Genomic DNA, 17,751 nt, shown 5'->3' with positions numbered 1-17,751 from the left:
ACAGCATCGGAGGACAACGCAGCTCCTGGGCAGCTAACAGGCAGGCGCCTGGCCAGACTACAGGGGTCGCTGGTGCGCAATGCGCCAAGGACACCCTGGCTGACCTAAGCCCCACTTGCCCGCGCTGTCTCTGGAGAACTCCCGTCCACAGTTGGCTGTGGAATAGCCCAGACTCAGACCAGCGACGTCCAGGCTATAGGGCGCATCCTGCACTCGCGCAGAGCGCCTTGATTGGATGTGCCACTCTGGAGCCCCCCGGGGTTGTTCATTTCTAAGTGCCATGTGTTTACAGTTACCAGAATTATAGATTGAACAGCAACAATGAGGTCATTGGCTTGCAAGAGCCTAAGAACCTTTTAATTTCTAGGAGCTAGCAGGATTCTGTGATTTTAGTGAGAACGGAACTTTACCAACACAACTTGAAATTCCTCCTTAACCAAAAAAAAAAAAAAAAAAACGATTTTTTCAAATTTTAGCTAATAATGTTGAACTAGCTTGGTTGCTTTACTTTGCAATATGGCCGTTCACAGTTTCGATTTTTTTCAGTGCTGTTAATTGATTCAAACATACATGCAGGTGCAACTCTACTGGCCGCTGCATTTTTCATTGCCTGTGAGGTCTTTGACCCAAATCAAGCGAAGTATCGCAGCATAGCTGAGAAAGCAGTGTTTTTGAGGCCATTCTACTATTTGAAGACAACTGCGTAGCACAGCATGAATACCGTGCTTACTACATAATTGTCAGTGAAATGAAATGCGACATTTACCAGTTCTGGAAAAACATGGAAATGAGATTCCCAAGAGCCGAAGAACTTTTTAATTTCTAGGAGCTAGCAGCTCTTGTATAATACCCGTTAGGTCCAAGGTTCTTTCCTTTTTAAGGTCAGCCTTTTTGACCTCGGTCATCTGCGTTTACTTTTTGTAACAGCCTACTGTATACCAAAATGAAAAAGCTGTGGGTCATCATTTTTTTGTTGTGTACGTGTCATTTGATTAGAACAATTGTCACCATCTCATTCTCAATGCAACCTTATGTAGCATAAAATTTATTTATATTTACATCCTGCAGATATTTAGTATTCTCTTATTGGCTGTAGAGAATTGCATATATGATTAGGCCAAGAGCTTAAATGGCAGTGCATATGTCTGTCTGCTCAGTTTTTTTGCTTTTTTTCTAGATGGGCAATACTGTGCATGAAGAGAAATTAATTGTGGTTGTGTCATTTATATTTGCAGCTTGTGCCATTTGTCACTACACAGACTTGTACCTCAAGAGTTAAGGATGAAAAAAGATGATGCAGTTACTGCTGTATGAGAACTGTTTAATTCTCTGATTTCAGACTTCTTTAAAACTGGACGAATTCGCTTTAAAAATTGATCATATGGCCATTGCAGTGGAATCTTTACATGCTTGCCGTGTCATTCGGTATCATCCTGCATTTAATGTAGCCAGCTTAGTCACTTTGTTTGCTTCCTTGCTTTTCAAATAGGGGATAATGAGTGCAAGGTTTTAAATCATTTTCAAAACAGAGTTACGAATAACTACATGGTCTTAATCCATTTATCTTCTGTGAAAAGGATTTTGTTCATGTACCAAGACAGTATATTTATATTGAATGTTTTTTTTTTTTTTTTTTTTTTTTTTTTTTTTTTTTTTTTACAGGAACATACTCCTAAATTATCTGTTGTTGACTGACTATAGTGATATTGCATACAGATTATAATAAGTGGATATAATCTCTACATATTAATTTCTACTCTCGTTCCAATTATCACATGTTGTTATGCACCTGTATTCAATATTTGATGAAGCATCAATTTCCACGGACAGATATCACATTAATCTTGATTTGATTTTGCTGCATTGTTTTACGCTTTCAATTTTGCTCCCTCCAATAAACATTGGCTGGCTTATTATGCATTTAAAAACAAGGCTAGAGCGTTATTTAGAAGGGATCATTGTGGCTTGTGTTTTATAATGTGGGGCTTTCTTATTTCAATGCTAACATACTGAAAAATATCAGAGCTGCTGGGTATCTTTAATCTGTCACCTATATTAAATGTGCGTACATCAAAGGTGTTTTTCTATGGCTTTGTGTGACCTGGTCATTTGTAAAGCCACTTTTTTTTTGTAAAGCCATTTTGCAATGCTACAAAGGAAAACATACTCTGGATCTAATTTGAAGGGCACACTGTCCCTATGAAAAAAGTAGATCTGGCTGTTTCTGGTCTTGACTATGGATGCATCCCCCCCCCCCCCCCCCCATCAATGTGTTTAATAGTCACCCAGGAACCATGGTGTGTCCACAAAGAGTAGAAGTCACTAGATTGCTATACCAATGTATGCTCCAAATATTGCCAAAATCCCAGTGAAGACCATCGTCTTGGCTTCAAAGACATGACACTCCCAGAGGGGGAAAACCTTTTTATAACAGACATAAACAGACCAGACATCTTCTATGAAGACCTGTGACTCACCAGGTATTCAACCAAATCTCTGCAATGAATTTCTAATGGGAGTCGATGAACCAGACTTTGCCCTGCTTGCCTACAGCATTACCTTTTCTTAAAACTGTGATCAGCAGTAGTAACATAGGGATTAATAGGGTGGTGTTTATCCAGCTGGAACCCCAGGGAGTATTACTGTGTTTGGAGATTACCTCTGAACAGTATACAGTATTCCCATCCTTTTATTAGCCTCTTGTTACTGGCTCACTGGGGTCTTATTTTGTGGATTAACCCAGAGTGATTTGGCAAATACAATTTGTCAATTTAGTACTAAAACATATCAAAATCAGCATACAATACAAAAAAGGAACTTTGTCTTATAATCACATTTTAGTGAGTCCTCATTCTTCTGGTCTAACAAAAGATTTCTAAACAACCTTCTTTATACCTACGCAGTATTCATTTCTCCATTACAGCTGTGGTATCACCATGGTCCTTCTAATAAACAAGCACAATTCATGCTTTTGACACACACAGAGACCATGCTAATAATATGCTGTATGTTACAACAGAAGAATACCAGACACAAGCCTTCATACCCAGATAAGGAATGTGTCCTTATCAGTAACATTCCACTAACTCTCCTTAGCACTGAGTTTAAAGAACCTTAATCTTGACCTGAACACCACCTGCCATTTATTCTGTGTCCCTATTGTGTGTTTTGTTCAGGTTCCACATTTGTAGTTGTTCAAAGTATTCATGTCATCTTTACAATATGCCCTATTCTAACTGTTAATAAAATATGAACTACACTAAGAGTTAATGAAATTCTAATTTAAATGAACTAACCCTTTTGAATCTATTCATATTATTCCAGTGCTTTCACAAACCCTGTTGTTGCTTTCTACCTCCTCTACATTAGATGTTCCTCACAAGTTATGGCAGCCACTGTTGGAGCAAGTTAATCTGAAGCTGTCTGTAGGGGGGGAGGAAAAAAAAAAAAAACAAAGGATGGCACACCCTAAAGACCCATGGGTATTGGTTCTCTGTCCAAACACTCAGATCTCTGCAGGTATAATATGTCTCACACGAGTGTGTGTGCTTGTGAGTGTGCCCTCATCTTACAAAATTATTCTCTTGGTCTATTGATTAGTAGAATTTTAAACACTGTAGGATCTCCTGTCTCTGTGGTTTCAATCACCTCATTGTTGGAGCCAAATTACATTAGAGCTAGTGAGAGACGGGGTGACATGGAGTTCAAATATTCTGCCATTTCTACCCTTGATGGCAAATGTGAAATACTTTTACGATTTTGCTGTTCCACGTCATATAGCAAATTTAATGTATTCCACAAATAGTATGAGTAGTGGGCAATGAAATTACTCCAAGTAAAGAGAATGGCTATACACACACATTTTGTTTTGGTGAGCGTTATACGAAAAAAAGACTAAGTCTAAATATGTGTATGAAGTTAATTTCTTTATCAAAGGATCTTTTTGTCGATATTGTTCCCAAGATAACTTTGATGTGCCTGCTGCAAAGGATCCTTGGGGACACTCCCAACCTTTTTCAATGTAGCCACCACCTTGGTGTCTGGATTTTTCCCACAGACCACTTGTCACACATTTTTTTCACAACAGCAATTTGAAACTAATTTGTATGTGTATATGTAGAAGTACATGCAGAAAGTTAAGTATTTATACAACGTACCTAACTTAGTGAGATTCCTGGGCTTGTAGTCGCTACCAAGTCAGCAAGAAATGTTGTCATTTTGTGAATTGAATGTGCATTAAAGGGAGTTGTAATAATGTACATATTAATTTTACGAACACACCATAATAAAAGAAAACGGATAAAGGGGTAAAATGCAGACTATGTACATATCTTATAATTATCATGTGGTTAAAGCTATTTGTTGCGTTGTGGACCACCTAGAGTTCACTTACGGACCACGGGATAATGCATTAATACAGTTCACTTTCTTCTCTGGGACAGAGTTCCAACACAACCCTGACTAAATGCATTGATAGTAATTCTGTGTGGGCATTGGACAGTCATGTGATTAGGGTTCATTGAGTTAGTCTAGCTAATTGCTATAGTTTCATTGCATTTAAAGTTCCCACTTCATACTTTTTATGGCTTTTGTTGGTGACTTCTATTATCTCTTTTTGAACTATGATTCAAAATGTAACTGGCAGTGCTTAGTTGACGTACTGCACAATGCAACAGTTAAAACAAAGCTATAGACGTATTTCTATCCACTGTGCTATCACTTTATATTCAGAAAATACCAGTACAGCTCAGCAAATTACTTGTATGTTTCCCAAAGTGATATTAAGTGGGATGGCAATCAGTTGCATGACTCAGTCAAATATAGTTGATATTAAGTGGAGAGTGATAATAACCAGTTATATTATCAGGAGCTTGTCCCAGTTGACTCCCATTATATTCTGACCAGGATATTGTAATATTCTGATGAGCAAAGAGTGACATTAAAATGAGTAATATTAAGCAGGTTTCACAGTACATATAATTCAAATCAGAAGCCTCAGAACTTGGTGTTCCACCAGCAATTTAAAAGTCATACCGCAAATGTTTCCATCGATAAACATCATAAGTGTACTGACTCTAACGTATAATTGCAATTCATCTATTACAGTATTCTCTCTTACCCCCAAAACTATTTGATTTCAAATTGACATGACAAGCTCTAGAAAGGTGATTTTTAGTTTTTCTGTCTTATTTATTTCTTATTAGTGTTTGTTCATACATGTTTTCCATTTCCCGAACTCCATGGAAAACTGGTATTGTGTTCTGGGTGCCGACAGCGGTCTCTGCTTGTTAAGCTTCCTGGGGTTTGTATTGGAATTGACACGCTGTCACGTTTAATCAATGTTTAGGAGTGTGTCTGACATATTTTGCGCAGGGGCATTGTGTGTTGGTGACGATGTAGCTCTGGAGATTTCTAACTGTAGTTCAGCCGCAGCAGCAGTCTTTCAAGTGAAGGTCAGGACTTGAATATAACGTCCTCTAACTTTCAAAATTACACAAGCTGATTGTACATAAAATTGGATGACAGAATATTTGTGTATTACGTTTGCCTGATCTAAGTTTTAGTGTCACACTTTGTGTACGTAATTGTACTGCTCTCTCTCTCTACTGTATATTGGCCCCTAATGGACCTACATTTTGTGCAGTATATGAAATGCTCATTTTAAATGAACAGTAGTGAACCACCAGCTGCCATATTATTTGCAATTGATCCTGGGCTGTTTTTTGTATGTGTATCAGACATGTGGTTTGTGTGCGTTTTGTAATTAATGCAGTTTTTGGAGCCCGTCAGACGCTGAACCACTAACTGCCAGATATTAACTTCTTAAGAAGCACACTGAACCACAGTGTTTAGGTGCTCTGATCTGAGTGGCACAGTTGCAGAATAATTTTCTATTTTGACCATTTCACTGCTATAACAGATGGGGTCTGTCCATCAAACAAAATCAATCTGTTAAAAAAACCAAATGAAAGTGTGTGTGTGTGTATATGTGTGTGTATGTATATGTGTATATATATATATATATATATATATATATATATATATATATATATATATATATATATATATATATATATATGTGTGTGTGTGTGTGTGTGTGTGTGTGTGTGTATGTATGTAATGTCATTTGTGCACTGCAGTGCTTGATATTGATGAGGTGCTGACCAGTATAAGGTAATTATATGTAGGTAGAGTCTCTACGGCAATGCAAAAGTTCACAGTTCTTTCAGCCAAACTTTGTTTAGATGGCTTACTAAAAGAGATTCCGTAGAGACATTCGTGGTCGCACTCTCGTCATTTTGCTTCAAAAGGATTAATTTTAATTTTTTAACTCCTGCTCATTTGTTTTCTTCAAAACAAATCTATTTTATTAATTTTAAAAACATGATTGTAAAAACAATTAAGCCAGTAATTTGCCTCAAATTAAAAATGCAATGTTTCACGGCTTGACAAATAATTTGCAGAGGAAAGCGTTGGAATGGCTTAATTAATGGAATGTTTGATGTATAGAATTAATTTTGTTTTTAGGCAACATCATGGCAGGTTTGTCTTGGGTAATGTCCGGAAATTAATCACATCAGACTTAACACACAACATAAATTCTAAAACAAGTATTTAAAGGAATTACATGTACAGTACTCCTAGCAGGAGCGTATTCTAGCAAGACAACACATTGTGTTTTTATTAGAAGTCTGCATTGACTACACAGCCATTATTATCATGTTCAAGTCTTTATTCAAAATAGGTCATTCAAAATGACACTCTAAATGGCCTGAACATAAATATGTACAATGTTGTACACAATTCTTAATTGTTGTTAAACTGTGTTTTGGTTTACCTGGGTTAACTTGGTAGTTGGACAAGCTTAGTTAACACCCACCACCTGACCAAAAGGAACTTGAATTGTTGTTTTATTTGTTGTATAATTACATGACAGATCTGGTCCATTTATGAGGAACAGCCCACTGAGGAGGTAGTCCAGGTGACGGAGGAGAAGGAGCGAATTGCCAGCTACAAGCCTGTGTTTGTGACAGAAATTACAGATGAACTCCACTTCTACGTGCAGGATGTTGAGACTGGTAAGTTCCAATTTTTTGTGGATTGGAAATTCAAACAGACGGGAGTCCTTTACCCTGTTACAAACTACACCTGACAAGTAGACTTCCTGTAATTCACAGGAAAGTGGTGCTGTAGTATAGAGCAATCTGAAGACATCCACTGCATTTGATCCCCCACGATTTCATCCACGCTTTGATACCCCACATAGCATAGTACAGTATTTTAGTTATCAAAAGATGTTTTTATGTTTCCATTTTCATCAAAATAAGGGATACAAGCTTGATACTGAAAACCCCTGTGATTAGAAGGGAATTTAAAAATAGAACAAGATAAAGAATATTTGTTAAACAGAAATTCTGCTTGAACCAGAATAAGCAATATATTTTTGGGTGGTTTTTGTTTTAAAGGATTTTTTTTTTTTTTTTTTTTATATTATCTTCCTATTTTGGCATTGGAGGCCAATCAAATGAAAGCTTTGTTTACAGTTTAAGGCTGAGATTACAGCCTATAGAGCCAAATTGTGTAAGGATTCCCATTTCCTCAGACTGTTCAATTTCTCAGTTTGTGACCTTTTTGTTTCCTAAATGAGTGACTCGGGAAAACCCTTCACATTGCTCCCTTGATTTCTCTTTGGAGATCAGAACATATGCAGCAAAACTGCATTGACTACCTAGTGTGATCTATGAGGGAAAAATGCTGCAGGATGTCTATTTTTTATTATTATTATTATTATTATTAATAATAATAATAATAATAATAATAATAATAATAATAATAATAATAATAATAATAATAATAATACTAGTAAAAAAGGATTTTGCTATTTCAGTTATTGTGGTATTTAAAACCATTTATAAAAATCGTTTCATACAGATACGCTTAGCGCTCTGCCTATGTTGATTAGAATCCAATATCTAAAGTAATTTTGTTGTGATAGTGTAAAATAAATAATACACAAGTATGGAAATTTGAATTGGATTGTTTATACTGGTTCAGTCTAGCCACTGATTACTTTTTGTCACATCATTGTCAAACTGTACTGAAAAGGAGATGTTACTATCCTGTTCTTTATCACTTCTTTTAAAACACTAACGTAATTTAACACACTGATTTAAATCAGTTAGTAAAACGCTGTGGAAACCATAATTCTGAAGCACCTGTAAAGTTTAAAGCCACTGTAGCTCCACAGTAAAAGTATTTCAATTCCATCCAAAGAATATAGCTTTAAAAATAGTTAATAGTGATTTTTTTTTATTAAATGAATAAATCAATTTATAAATGCATATCTAATGAGTTTCTTTGTCAAACCTAAACCTGCAAAGCTCATAATATTCTTTAATTTCAGTGTTGCCATACTTGACAGTCTGTAAGTGTGGATAGACTGAAAATTGGCAGAAGTATTTAATTTTTTTTCTGTTTAAAGTGGATGGTTCAATAACGTGTAATGAGGTACTTTACCCAAAAGCACCTGAGCTCTGAAGTGCTCTTAGTGTCAGGGATATCATGAAACCATCCTTTTTGTAATAGAGCATAATACTAGCCTTAAAAGTGTATTGTACAGAAGCTCAGCTACTTAAAATATACACTCTGTGAAGTTGATTTTGGGGCATTTCTGTATGGGGCATTGTCTATAATGTTCGATGTTGAGCATGTTTAAATAACTGTAGAAGAATCTTAAATAACCCAATTATAAAATGGGCCTTTGTTGCTCAGGAAGAAATCAGTTATCTGACTACTTTTTAAATTTCTTTGTCTTTTTGAAAGCAGTTGGTCTTGATCAGATCTTCACCAGCTGGATCTGTATTACTGAGATGTAGTTCTTGTTTTGTTCACTTCCATTGTCCATGACTGCACTTTGATAGCTTCTTTTTTAAAGACTAATGTAGCAGAGCCTCTTTTCATGAATGAGGTAATATCTTTATTTTTATGTAGTGCCTTTATAGTGGACCACCATCACAAAGAGCTTTACAGAGGTAGGCTGTGAACTGTGCATTATATGCAGAGTCACTTAAAATATAACAGATTTAACATCTCATCCGCAGGATGGAGTTAAGTGACTTGCTCAGGGTCACACAGTGAGTCAGTGGTACAGGTGGGATTTGAACTGATGACTTTCTGGTTATAACCACTGGACCACACTACCTCCTATGCGCTTGAATTCCCTATGTGGTGTGCTACCTTAGGATCAGATTTCTTATTAGTTTAATTTGCACACAATTACCTTTACATTTTATATAAGCTAACAATACCAAGTAAAACATTTTTTAAATTAATACGTGTTTAACAAAACTGAACATTTGAGACATATATAACAACACTTAAGTACAGATGGTAGAGCTGTGGAAATGTGGATTTTTTTATATATATATATATATTGTAGTGGTTTCTGGGGCGGGTTCTTTGTAAAGCGGGGTTTACATATAAAGCCACACAACACAAGTCCAAGTAAAGGTTTAAAAACCTGTTTATTATTTTCAGGCTTTGACAGCGTTCTTGATAAATAAAAATCAAAACAACCAAAGGTGGTCCTTCAAGCGTTGTCTTTTCAAGCCGAGGTTTGTTACCGAGGGTCGTTTTCATACAGAAGGTGGGTCCAAGTGCCGTTCGAGTTCTCCTCCAGTCCTAGTTTGTCGTTGAGTGTTCAATCCTTGTTGTAATTATCTCTGTAAAACCTCCTTCTCCACAGTACACATTCTCTCTCTAAACACCACCTACTCCTTCACCTGCCAGGGTCAAAAAAAGACAAAGAAAGAAATCCAGGGTGCCGTTAAATAGAGCAACTGATTAGTATCACCTGTCTGCAGTTTGGCTCTGATTACAACTGGAGACAGGTGTGGCTGTTCTGCTGCAGTCTAGAAGTTTCCACTGAGCTGTCCGTGGTCCTGGCAGCCAAAAAACAAAGAAACCTTGCTGTCACGTGGTCGTGGCAGCCAAAAAACAAAGAAACCTCTACAATATACATATATATATATATATATATATAATATATATATATATATATATATATATATATATATATATATATATATATATGTGTGTGTGTGTGTGTGTGTGTGTGTGTGTGTGTGTGTGTGTGTGTATATATATATATATATATATATATATATATATATATATATATATATGAGAGAGAGAGTATCAAGTAGAACAAAATCCACTTGAATTGAAATTCACTGTGGGTATGCATAAAAACTAACAGTAGAAGATGCGATTTACCCTTTTAACATTGTACTACGCCTAGTAAATTAGTCAATCACAGCTTGTCTTCTATACTGCATTGTCCTTCAATTATATCCTTGTGGCACTGGCATCAGGTGCTTACACCTGCAGTATGTTCCTTTATGCCAGTCCAGTCTCTGCTCAGTGTGAAAATCTAAACGTTACTACTTGTGGTATGTGTATGTATATGTGCTTGAATATAAACTAAACAGATTGGTCCAATTAACAATGAATACAAATACAAGTAAATAGTTTGGATTTGGATTCAACATTGATAGTCTCAAAAGGTGCAATTTATACAAGGGTTTAGACCCATTTAAGAGTAACGTTTAAGTTACTGTAACTAAAGCTGGGATGTAGCCATCCTCCAATGAATACATTATCATACAATTTGAAATGGTCATGTAATGGTTATATCAATGTCATATATGAAAAATTGGTCTTTTTAATGAGGCTGAAGTGGCTAACCATCAGATCCCATCAGAGAAATAAGGCTGTGTGATGACCTGCTGGCAAAAGAAAGTGAAACCTTGGCGTAATCTGGAGGGGAATTACTAGCTTTTCATTATAACATTTTCATTTCTCAGACAAGTTTCCTTTTAAATGCTGATAGAAGAATATCAGTAATCAAGTTGCATTTGTTTTATTTTCACTCTGATTGATTGTTGCCTCATTATGTAAAAATAAATAACACACACTCTTCGAATGATTGAGATGCCATTAAAAAAGGATGAACCATTGTAAGGTTTGTTACCCTTGCCTTCTGACCCAAAGGGGTTTAATTCTTCAGTCATTAATTCTTCAGACCAATTCTGTCATATTACCGAATTACAAATGGTACATTGAAATTTCGTTCTGTTTGATATTTTATTTTTAAACACTGAAACTCAGAATCAATTATTGTAAGATGACATTGGTTTTATGTTGGGAAATATTTAAGAAAAATAAAAAACTGAAATATCTTGCTTGCATAAGTATTCAACCCCTGTACTGTGGAAGCGCCCAGTTTGCACCGATGAAAGACATTGCCCTAACGAGGACACAATTGCCTTACCATTGGCCTCCACCTGTGAACCATTAAAGTTGCTGTCACATTTTCTGGATAAAAACCCCACTGTTGAAGGGTCATTGGTAAGGCTGTGAATCTGAAGGAAAATGAAGACCAAAGAGCATTCTACAGAAGTTAGAGATAAAGTAATACAAATGCATAGATTAGGGAAAGGGTACAAAATAATATCCAAGTGTTTGGATATCTCCACCTGTGAGCACAGTTGGATCAATAATCAGGAAGTTGGATCAGCTGCATCTGAAGGAAAATGAAGACCAAAGAGCATTCTACAGAAGTTAGAGATAAAGTAATACAAATGCATAGATTAGGATCCCAGTGAGCACAGTTGGATCAATAATCAGGAAGTGGAAGCTGCATCACACCACCCAGGCACTGCCAAGAAAAGGCCGTCCCTCAAAACTCAGCACTCAAACAAGGAGACTTGTGAGAGAAGCCACAGAGAGGCCAACAATCACTTTGAAGGAGCTACAGAGTTCAGTGGCTGGGAATGAGTTATGGTGCACTAGTCAACCATATAAAGAGCTCAGCATAACACTGGCCTGTATGGGAGGGTGGCAAGAAAGAAGCCGTTACTCAAAAAGTACCATCTGAAAGCACGTCTGGAGTTTGCCAGAAAGCATGAGAGTGACCCAGCTGTGATGTGGGAAAAGGTTTAGTGGTCAGATGAGACCAAGATAGAGCTTTTTGGCCAAAACTCAAAGCACTATGTGTGGTGCAAACCTAACACTGCCCATGCCTCAAGACACACCATCCCTACAGTGAAGTATGGTGGTGGCAGCATCATGCTGTGGGGATGCTTCTCATCAGCAGGGACTGGGCATCTTGTTACAATTGAAGGAAGAATGGATGGAGCAAAATACAGGAAAATACTGCAAGAGAATCTGCTTCAGTCTGCTAAAAAACTGAAGCTTGGGAGGAAATTCACCTTTCAGCAGGACAATGATCCCAAGCACAAGGCCAAAGCAACATTGGAGTGGCTCAAGAACAAAAAGGTGAATGTCCTACAGTGGCCCAGTCAAAGTCCTGATCTCAATCCCATTGAGAATCTGTGGCACTATTTGAGAATTGCGGTCCACAAGCATCGTCCAACCAACCTGAACAACCTGGAGCAAATCTGCCAAGAAGAATGGACCAAAATCACTCCGACACTATGTGCAAAGCTGATACATACTTACCCCAAAAGTCTTAAAGCTGTTATTGCAGTGAAAGGTGGCTCTACCAAATATTAATGTGTGGGAGTTGAATACTTATGCAAGCAAGATATTTCATTTTTTTTATTTTTCTTAAATATTTCCCAACATAAAACCAATGTCACCTTACAATAATTGATTTTGAGTTTAAGTGTTTTAAAATAAAATATCGAACAGAACGAAATTTCAGTGTACCATTTGTAATTCAGTAATATGAGAGAATTGTTAAGGGGTCTGAATACTTTTGCAAGCCACTGTATCTCTCTCTGTCTCTCTCTGTCTCTCTCTCTCTCTCTCTCTCTCTCTCTCTCTCTCTCTCTCTCTCTCTCTCTCTCTCTCTCTCTCTCTCTCTCTCTCTCTCTCTCTCTCTCTCTCTCTCTCTCTCTCTCTCTCTATATATATATATATATATATATATATATATATATATATATATATATATATATATATATACACACACACACTTTTGCAAGGCACTGTGTGTGGATACATAGATAGAATCATTTCATTTAGTACATGTTGAGTTTACATATACAGTATAATATTTGTGTAGTTTTATGTGGTGTGCATATTCTGCCTTCTATGTGACCCCTATTATCGCCACTCATGAAGGTTTAAGTTCCATGGCCAGCGCTGTCTAGTAAATTAACCCTTTCACTTGCATTGCTTTAAAATGTGGCCATATCATTTATACAGACCATATGCTTTGACATAGGGCCATTATAGTTTGTTGTATTCTATGATTTTATCAATACAGTTCCATTACAGGTGGTGTCAAGTAAACAACCACATTGTTTTTAACCTTGTGATACGAATACAGTCTTGTTTATATTTCTTTTTTATTTCATGTTTACAAACCATTCGATCTCATATGACATGCCACTTAGATTACACTATGTGGGTTTGCTACAGTCACTTCTGTGGGGTGGGGGGTGGGGGACCTGGGTGTGAGTGATGTCAATTAAGAATGACTTGTCTCATGTGTTGAATTTTGTATAATTATGATTAAGTGTTGGACCTTCAAAGTAACACATCCCATTCTAACTGTCAAAGCAGTGTTCTGAAAGTTGTGCTTGGAAGTGGAAGGTGATAGATTGTTGGTGAGTGGCAAGTGAAAGCCTGATTCTTGTAAAATGACCTTGGAAAGAATAAATATATGCCCATTTTGGAATTTAAACTACAGCATGGTTGTTACTTGTGCACATTCTGGCTATTTCATATTGTAATGTTTTATATTTATATTCCACAATTCATGTCCCTTTATATATCTGCTGGGAAAAGAAACCAGTAAATATGTTTTCCTAATGGATGCTAGTCACCGGCAGTTGCTGGAATTGTCATCTTTGAAATAAAGTGAGCCACTCCAGAGTGTGCAGTTCCTGTGTGGTTGAAAGCACTCTGTTTTGCCTTACATTTCTCAATGGACCAGAGGGATTTGATTGTTTGTCTGCATCTCCCATAATACTAAAGTGCCAAGCTATTGGGAAGTAAAAACCTTTAGTGGCATTTTGAAATTCTGACGAGAGCATATTTGATGTTCACATACTGTGTTTTTTTGAGTTAATGTTTGATACACAGCTGTATTTGATTTTCTTCCAGTGCCTGTGTTTTCTATTGCACAGTAACCCTCACTGCCACATTGTTTTCACCTCTGCCATATCAATGACACAGGCCATATGCTTTGACAATGTTAATAGTTGGTACATGTCAATATCAGTGCCACACATTTTAATCTCTGACCATATTAATGATGTACACTTCACTTTGAGATAGTGTCTTTACAAGCTGTATTGTTTGATTATTTCAAATATCCAATATACATTCGGTCATCTCCAGTAGAAATACAGTCAGCACTCACATATCCGACCCTGTAAAATGTTGACTTCAGTGGCGCTTAAGCATGTGTGAAGCATATCTGATTTCATTTTGGCCCGTTCCAACCCTTTTCCGTTTTTCAGGGAACACAGAAAGATACAATATCAAAAATACATATCTGGAAAGTCTGTGTTTTAAAATAAGTGGGTTTCCATTTAGATGTACTGTATTGTTTTTGTCGGTACAGTACTCTATTTTTAACAGAAGTATTGTAAACTATGTGATTCTGAAAATATCACATGCCAAAAGAGATGACGTGGACTGTAATACAGTACATAGTTTTAAATCTGTAGCAGTATGTAAAATTCCCTATTAACGAACAACCCAACAGCAAAATGAAATTAAATTGTTACCCGTACACAGAACTGCGTATAACGTAAAAGGTAATGCAATTTAACAAAAAAAAAAAAAAAAAAAAAAGTTTCTAGAACTAATAGTATCCAAAGTCAGTATTCAAAATTGCAGAATGTATTGCTCTATAAAGCCTGAATGTCACAGTTGCAAATGAAAATACAGGCGATCGGTGTCCGAACTGCAGTACCACTCGTGGTCGCCCTGACTTAGTCTAGCGTGTTGTGTGTTTTTTTTTTTTTTTTTAAATTGCCGTTAACAATGTCTGATAAGAGCAATGGACTCGAAACAACCTAAGCTGTGAACTCTGTCACATGATGAGGGGCTTATCTTCAGGCGATCGTATTTCCTGCTAGGAGTACCACATACACACGCTGAATACATCATTGGAAAGCCCCTAGTCTGTACTTTTTAAACAAACCAGGTAGGTGTCTCAGTAATATGCGCGTAACTACCGGGCTGAGTGTAAAGAGTTAAATAAATATTTGTACAGTATAACGGGTCATTTTTGTAAAACTATATTATCTGGCTGAAGAGTCAGGAACGTAACCACAATTTATAACATTGCTCCTGTGAGAAAATGTCCTTCAGCTTACGATGCTTCCACTTACAACATGACTTTAAGGAACCAAAACAAGGGCGGTAAAACGCGACTGACGTGTGTCTGGGTTACGGATATCTGAGTGCTGACGGTATACCTTTTAAACTGCCATATTGTTTTTAACCTCTGGACGTGTTTCCTGTGTATTTAACCTTACAAGTTTAAAAGAACAGTATGTTCTTTCAGGGACCACTGCTAACCTCTACAGTAGTTCAACATGTCCCTTTGCAGGACTCTAATTACCTGTATGGTAGAGCAAAGGTTTTTCATAGTAATTTATTCTTATTTATACAAGATTAATTCCAAACCTCTAGTATCCCCCAACTCATTCTTTTCTGTATCCTTTCTTTTCCCTGCTGTTTTAAAGGTTGACAGAATATTGTTAATGGCTGCCCTCTACCTATTCAAGTGTCATGCTATTTTGTTAATGGCTTATTTTATTATATATGTAATTTAGTGAGAATCTTGCATCGTCGTCGTATCCCATGCTCGATAGGAGTACAAAAACAAAAGCTCACTCTGAGAGTAGTGGTAATGGAAGCTGGAAAAGCTATCTTAGCTTAATACTAAGTTAATACTTTTAATTGCATAATTTAAACAACAGCCTGTAAGAAAGACATTACCCCTCCTTTCAGTGAGTAATGTGTACTCTTTAATGGCAGTTAATGACAAAGTATAATACTGTCTAACTACCAAATGCACTGAGTCTGTGGGCTGTAAGTGGTTAATAGTATTTACCTTTGTATCCAGTAATACATTGTTTAAAAATGAACAGATTTAAAAACATTAAAGGGCCATGTACTACTGTAAATCTGTCTCTACCTGGTAGCCCCTATGCTCTGTACGTCTGGTACTGAATTTGTACCTAGCAAGTGTATCAAGTACATCATAGACATGTATGCGGTATATTGTAGGCATTTGTATGCAAATAATAAATCATGTCCTCCTCATTTAGCAAATTTGAGTCCATCAGAGTGCTGCATTTCATGCATGAGAGGACTTTTTTGTCAAGACACTGTACAAAACCACTCAAGTCTTAGGCTTTTGGAGACTCCTACAGTTATCAGATATGGGAATATTTATGAAAAAAAGCAATTATGATTTTCTACATGATTATATAAAAGCCTTATAACTTTGCTACGTCCCATAAGATTTGATTGGGTATTACACTTTTGCAATAATAATATATAAACAGCTAGAACTACAGTAACCAAACATACAGTATGCACTGAATGACTGATTAAAGCATAGTATTTAAAAGAAGAAAAAACCCATCTATTTTGTGCATTAACAGTTGAAAGATTTATCTTCTCTCACTAGTATGTAACTGCTGACACCTGAAGGTTAGTGAACTTCCAACTAAAGCTGTTGCAGAAACAGTAAATTACTTTTGTCATCCATATACCTGGCCTGAAGTTTCAATTCTTGCAATTGGTAAATTATTTATGTACATAGTAAACAAATCAGACCCCAGTTTCAAACCCAGAGAGATTATCAATCTGGAAGAATAAGCCCTTTTTCCCACACTGTCTTTAAAATGATATGTATGTATGGATTTATTTTCTAGTCTACCTCGTAGGAGGTTTTGTTCCTCTCCCCCTACCCCCCCACCCCAACAGTAAATTTTAAAAATATTACCATATGTACCCTAGGGTAAACTAAAGGGTTGTTTTTTTTTTCCTCCAATTTAACATGAAGTGTTGAAACTAAGTTACTATGCTCAACATAACCAACTTCACCATATGGTGAATTAGTTAACAACTGCAATAAACTGTCAACAGGTTGCAGAATAATACAAACATTAATAAAAAGAAAAGGCATAATATCACAGTAGTGCCATCAAAAAGGCATATTCGTCTCGCATTAATTTGACTCTGGTGAACCCCAGTATCACTTTAAAGCACAAAATGTCAGGTTTTCCATCACTTGACAACATCCACAATTCTTGCTTTTTAGGCTCTTTTAACAAATCTGTCAAGTTACAATCATCCTCCACCAATGTGAGCACTGTTCCTGAATTATCAAAACTAAAATTATATTTAAGATTCTTTAATATTAAATTAATGTACATTATTATTAAATCCACTTGCAGTTTGAACCTTAACAGATTTTATTTTGTCTTTTTATTAGAGATACTAATACCCATACTAATATCCAAACGGCAAGTCACTGAGCTATTTTATATATATTGTGTGTGTGTGTGTGTATAATATATATATATATATTTAAAATGTATGTGTGTAAAATACACACACAGGCTAACTTCACTATAACGAACACCCAATTTTAATGGCCCCAGCATTTCAGTTTTTTATTTTTCTTAAATATTTCCCAACATAAAACCAATGTCACCTTACAATAATTGATTTTGAGTTTCAATGTTTAAA

At 36.3% G+C, this 17,751-nt stretch overlaps 1 protein-coding gene across 1 annotated transcript in view; it reads left to right on the top strand.

Annotated features, from left to right (window-relative positions):
• LOC121319906 (staphylococcal nuclease domain-containing protein 1-like) overlaps nt 1–17,751 on the top strand; it is a 203,609-nt gene that overhangs the window by 157,250 nt on the left and 28,608 nt on the right. Inside the window, exon 18 of the mRNA XM_041257852.1 lies at nt 6,938–7,079. Coding sequence (XP_041113786.1) covers nt 6,938–7,079 — 142 coding nt within the window. The remainder of the gene's footprint in view (nt 1–6,937; nt 7,080–17,751) is intronic.

Source organism: Polyodon spathula, chromosome 8 (assembly GCF_017654505.1).
Source record: "Polyodon spathula isolate WHYD16114869_AA chromosome 8, ASM1765450v1, whole genome shotgun sequence".
NCBI lineage: Eukaryota > Metazoa > Chordata > Actinopteri > Acipenseriformes > Polyodontidae > Polyodon > Polyodon spathula.
This window is presented reverse-complemented; position numbering and strand designations above follow the sequence as displayed.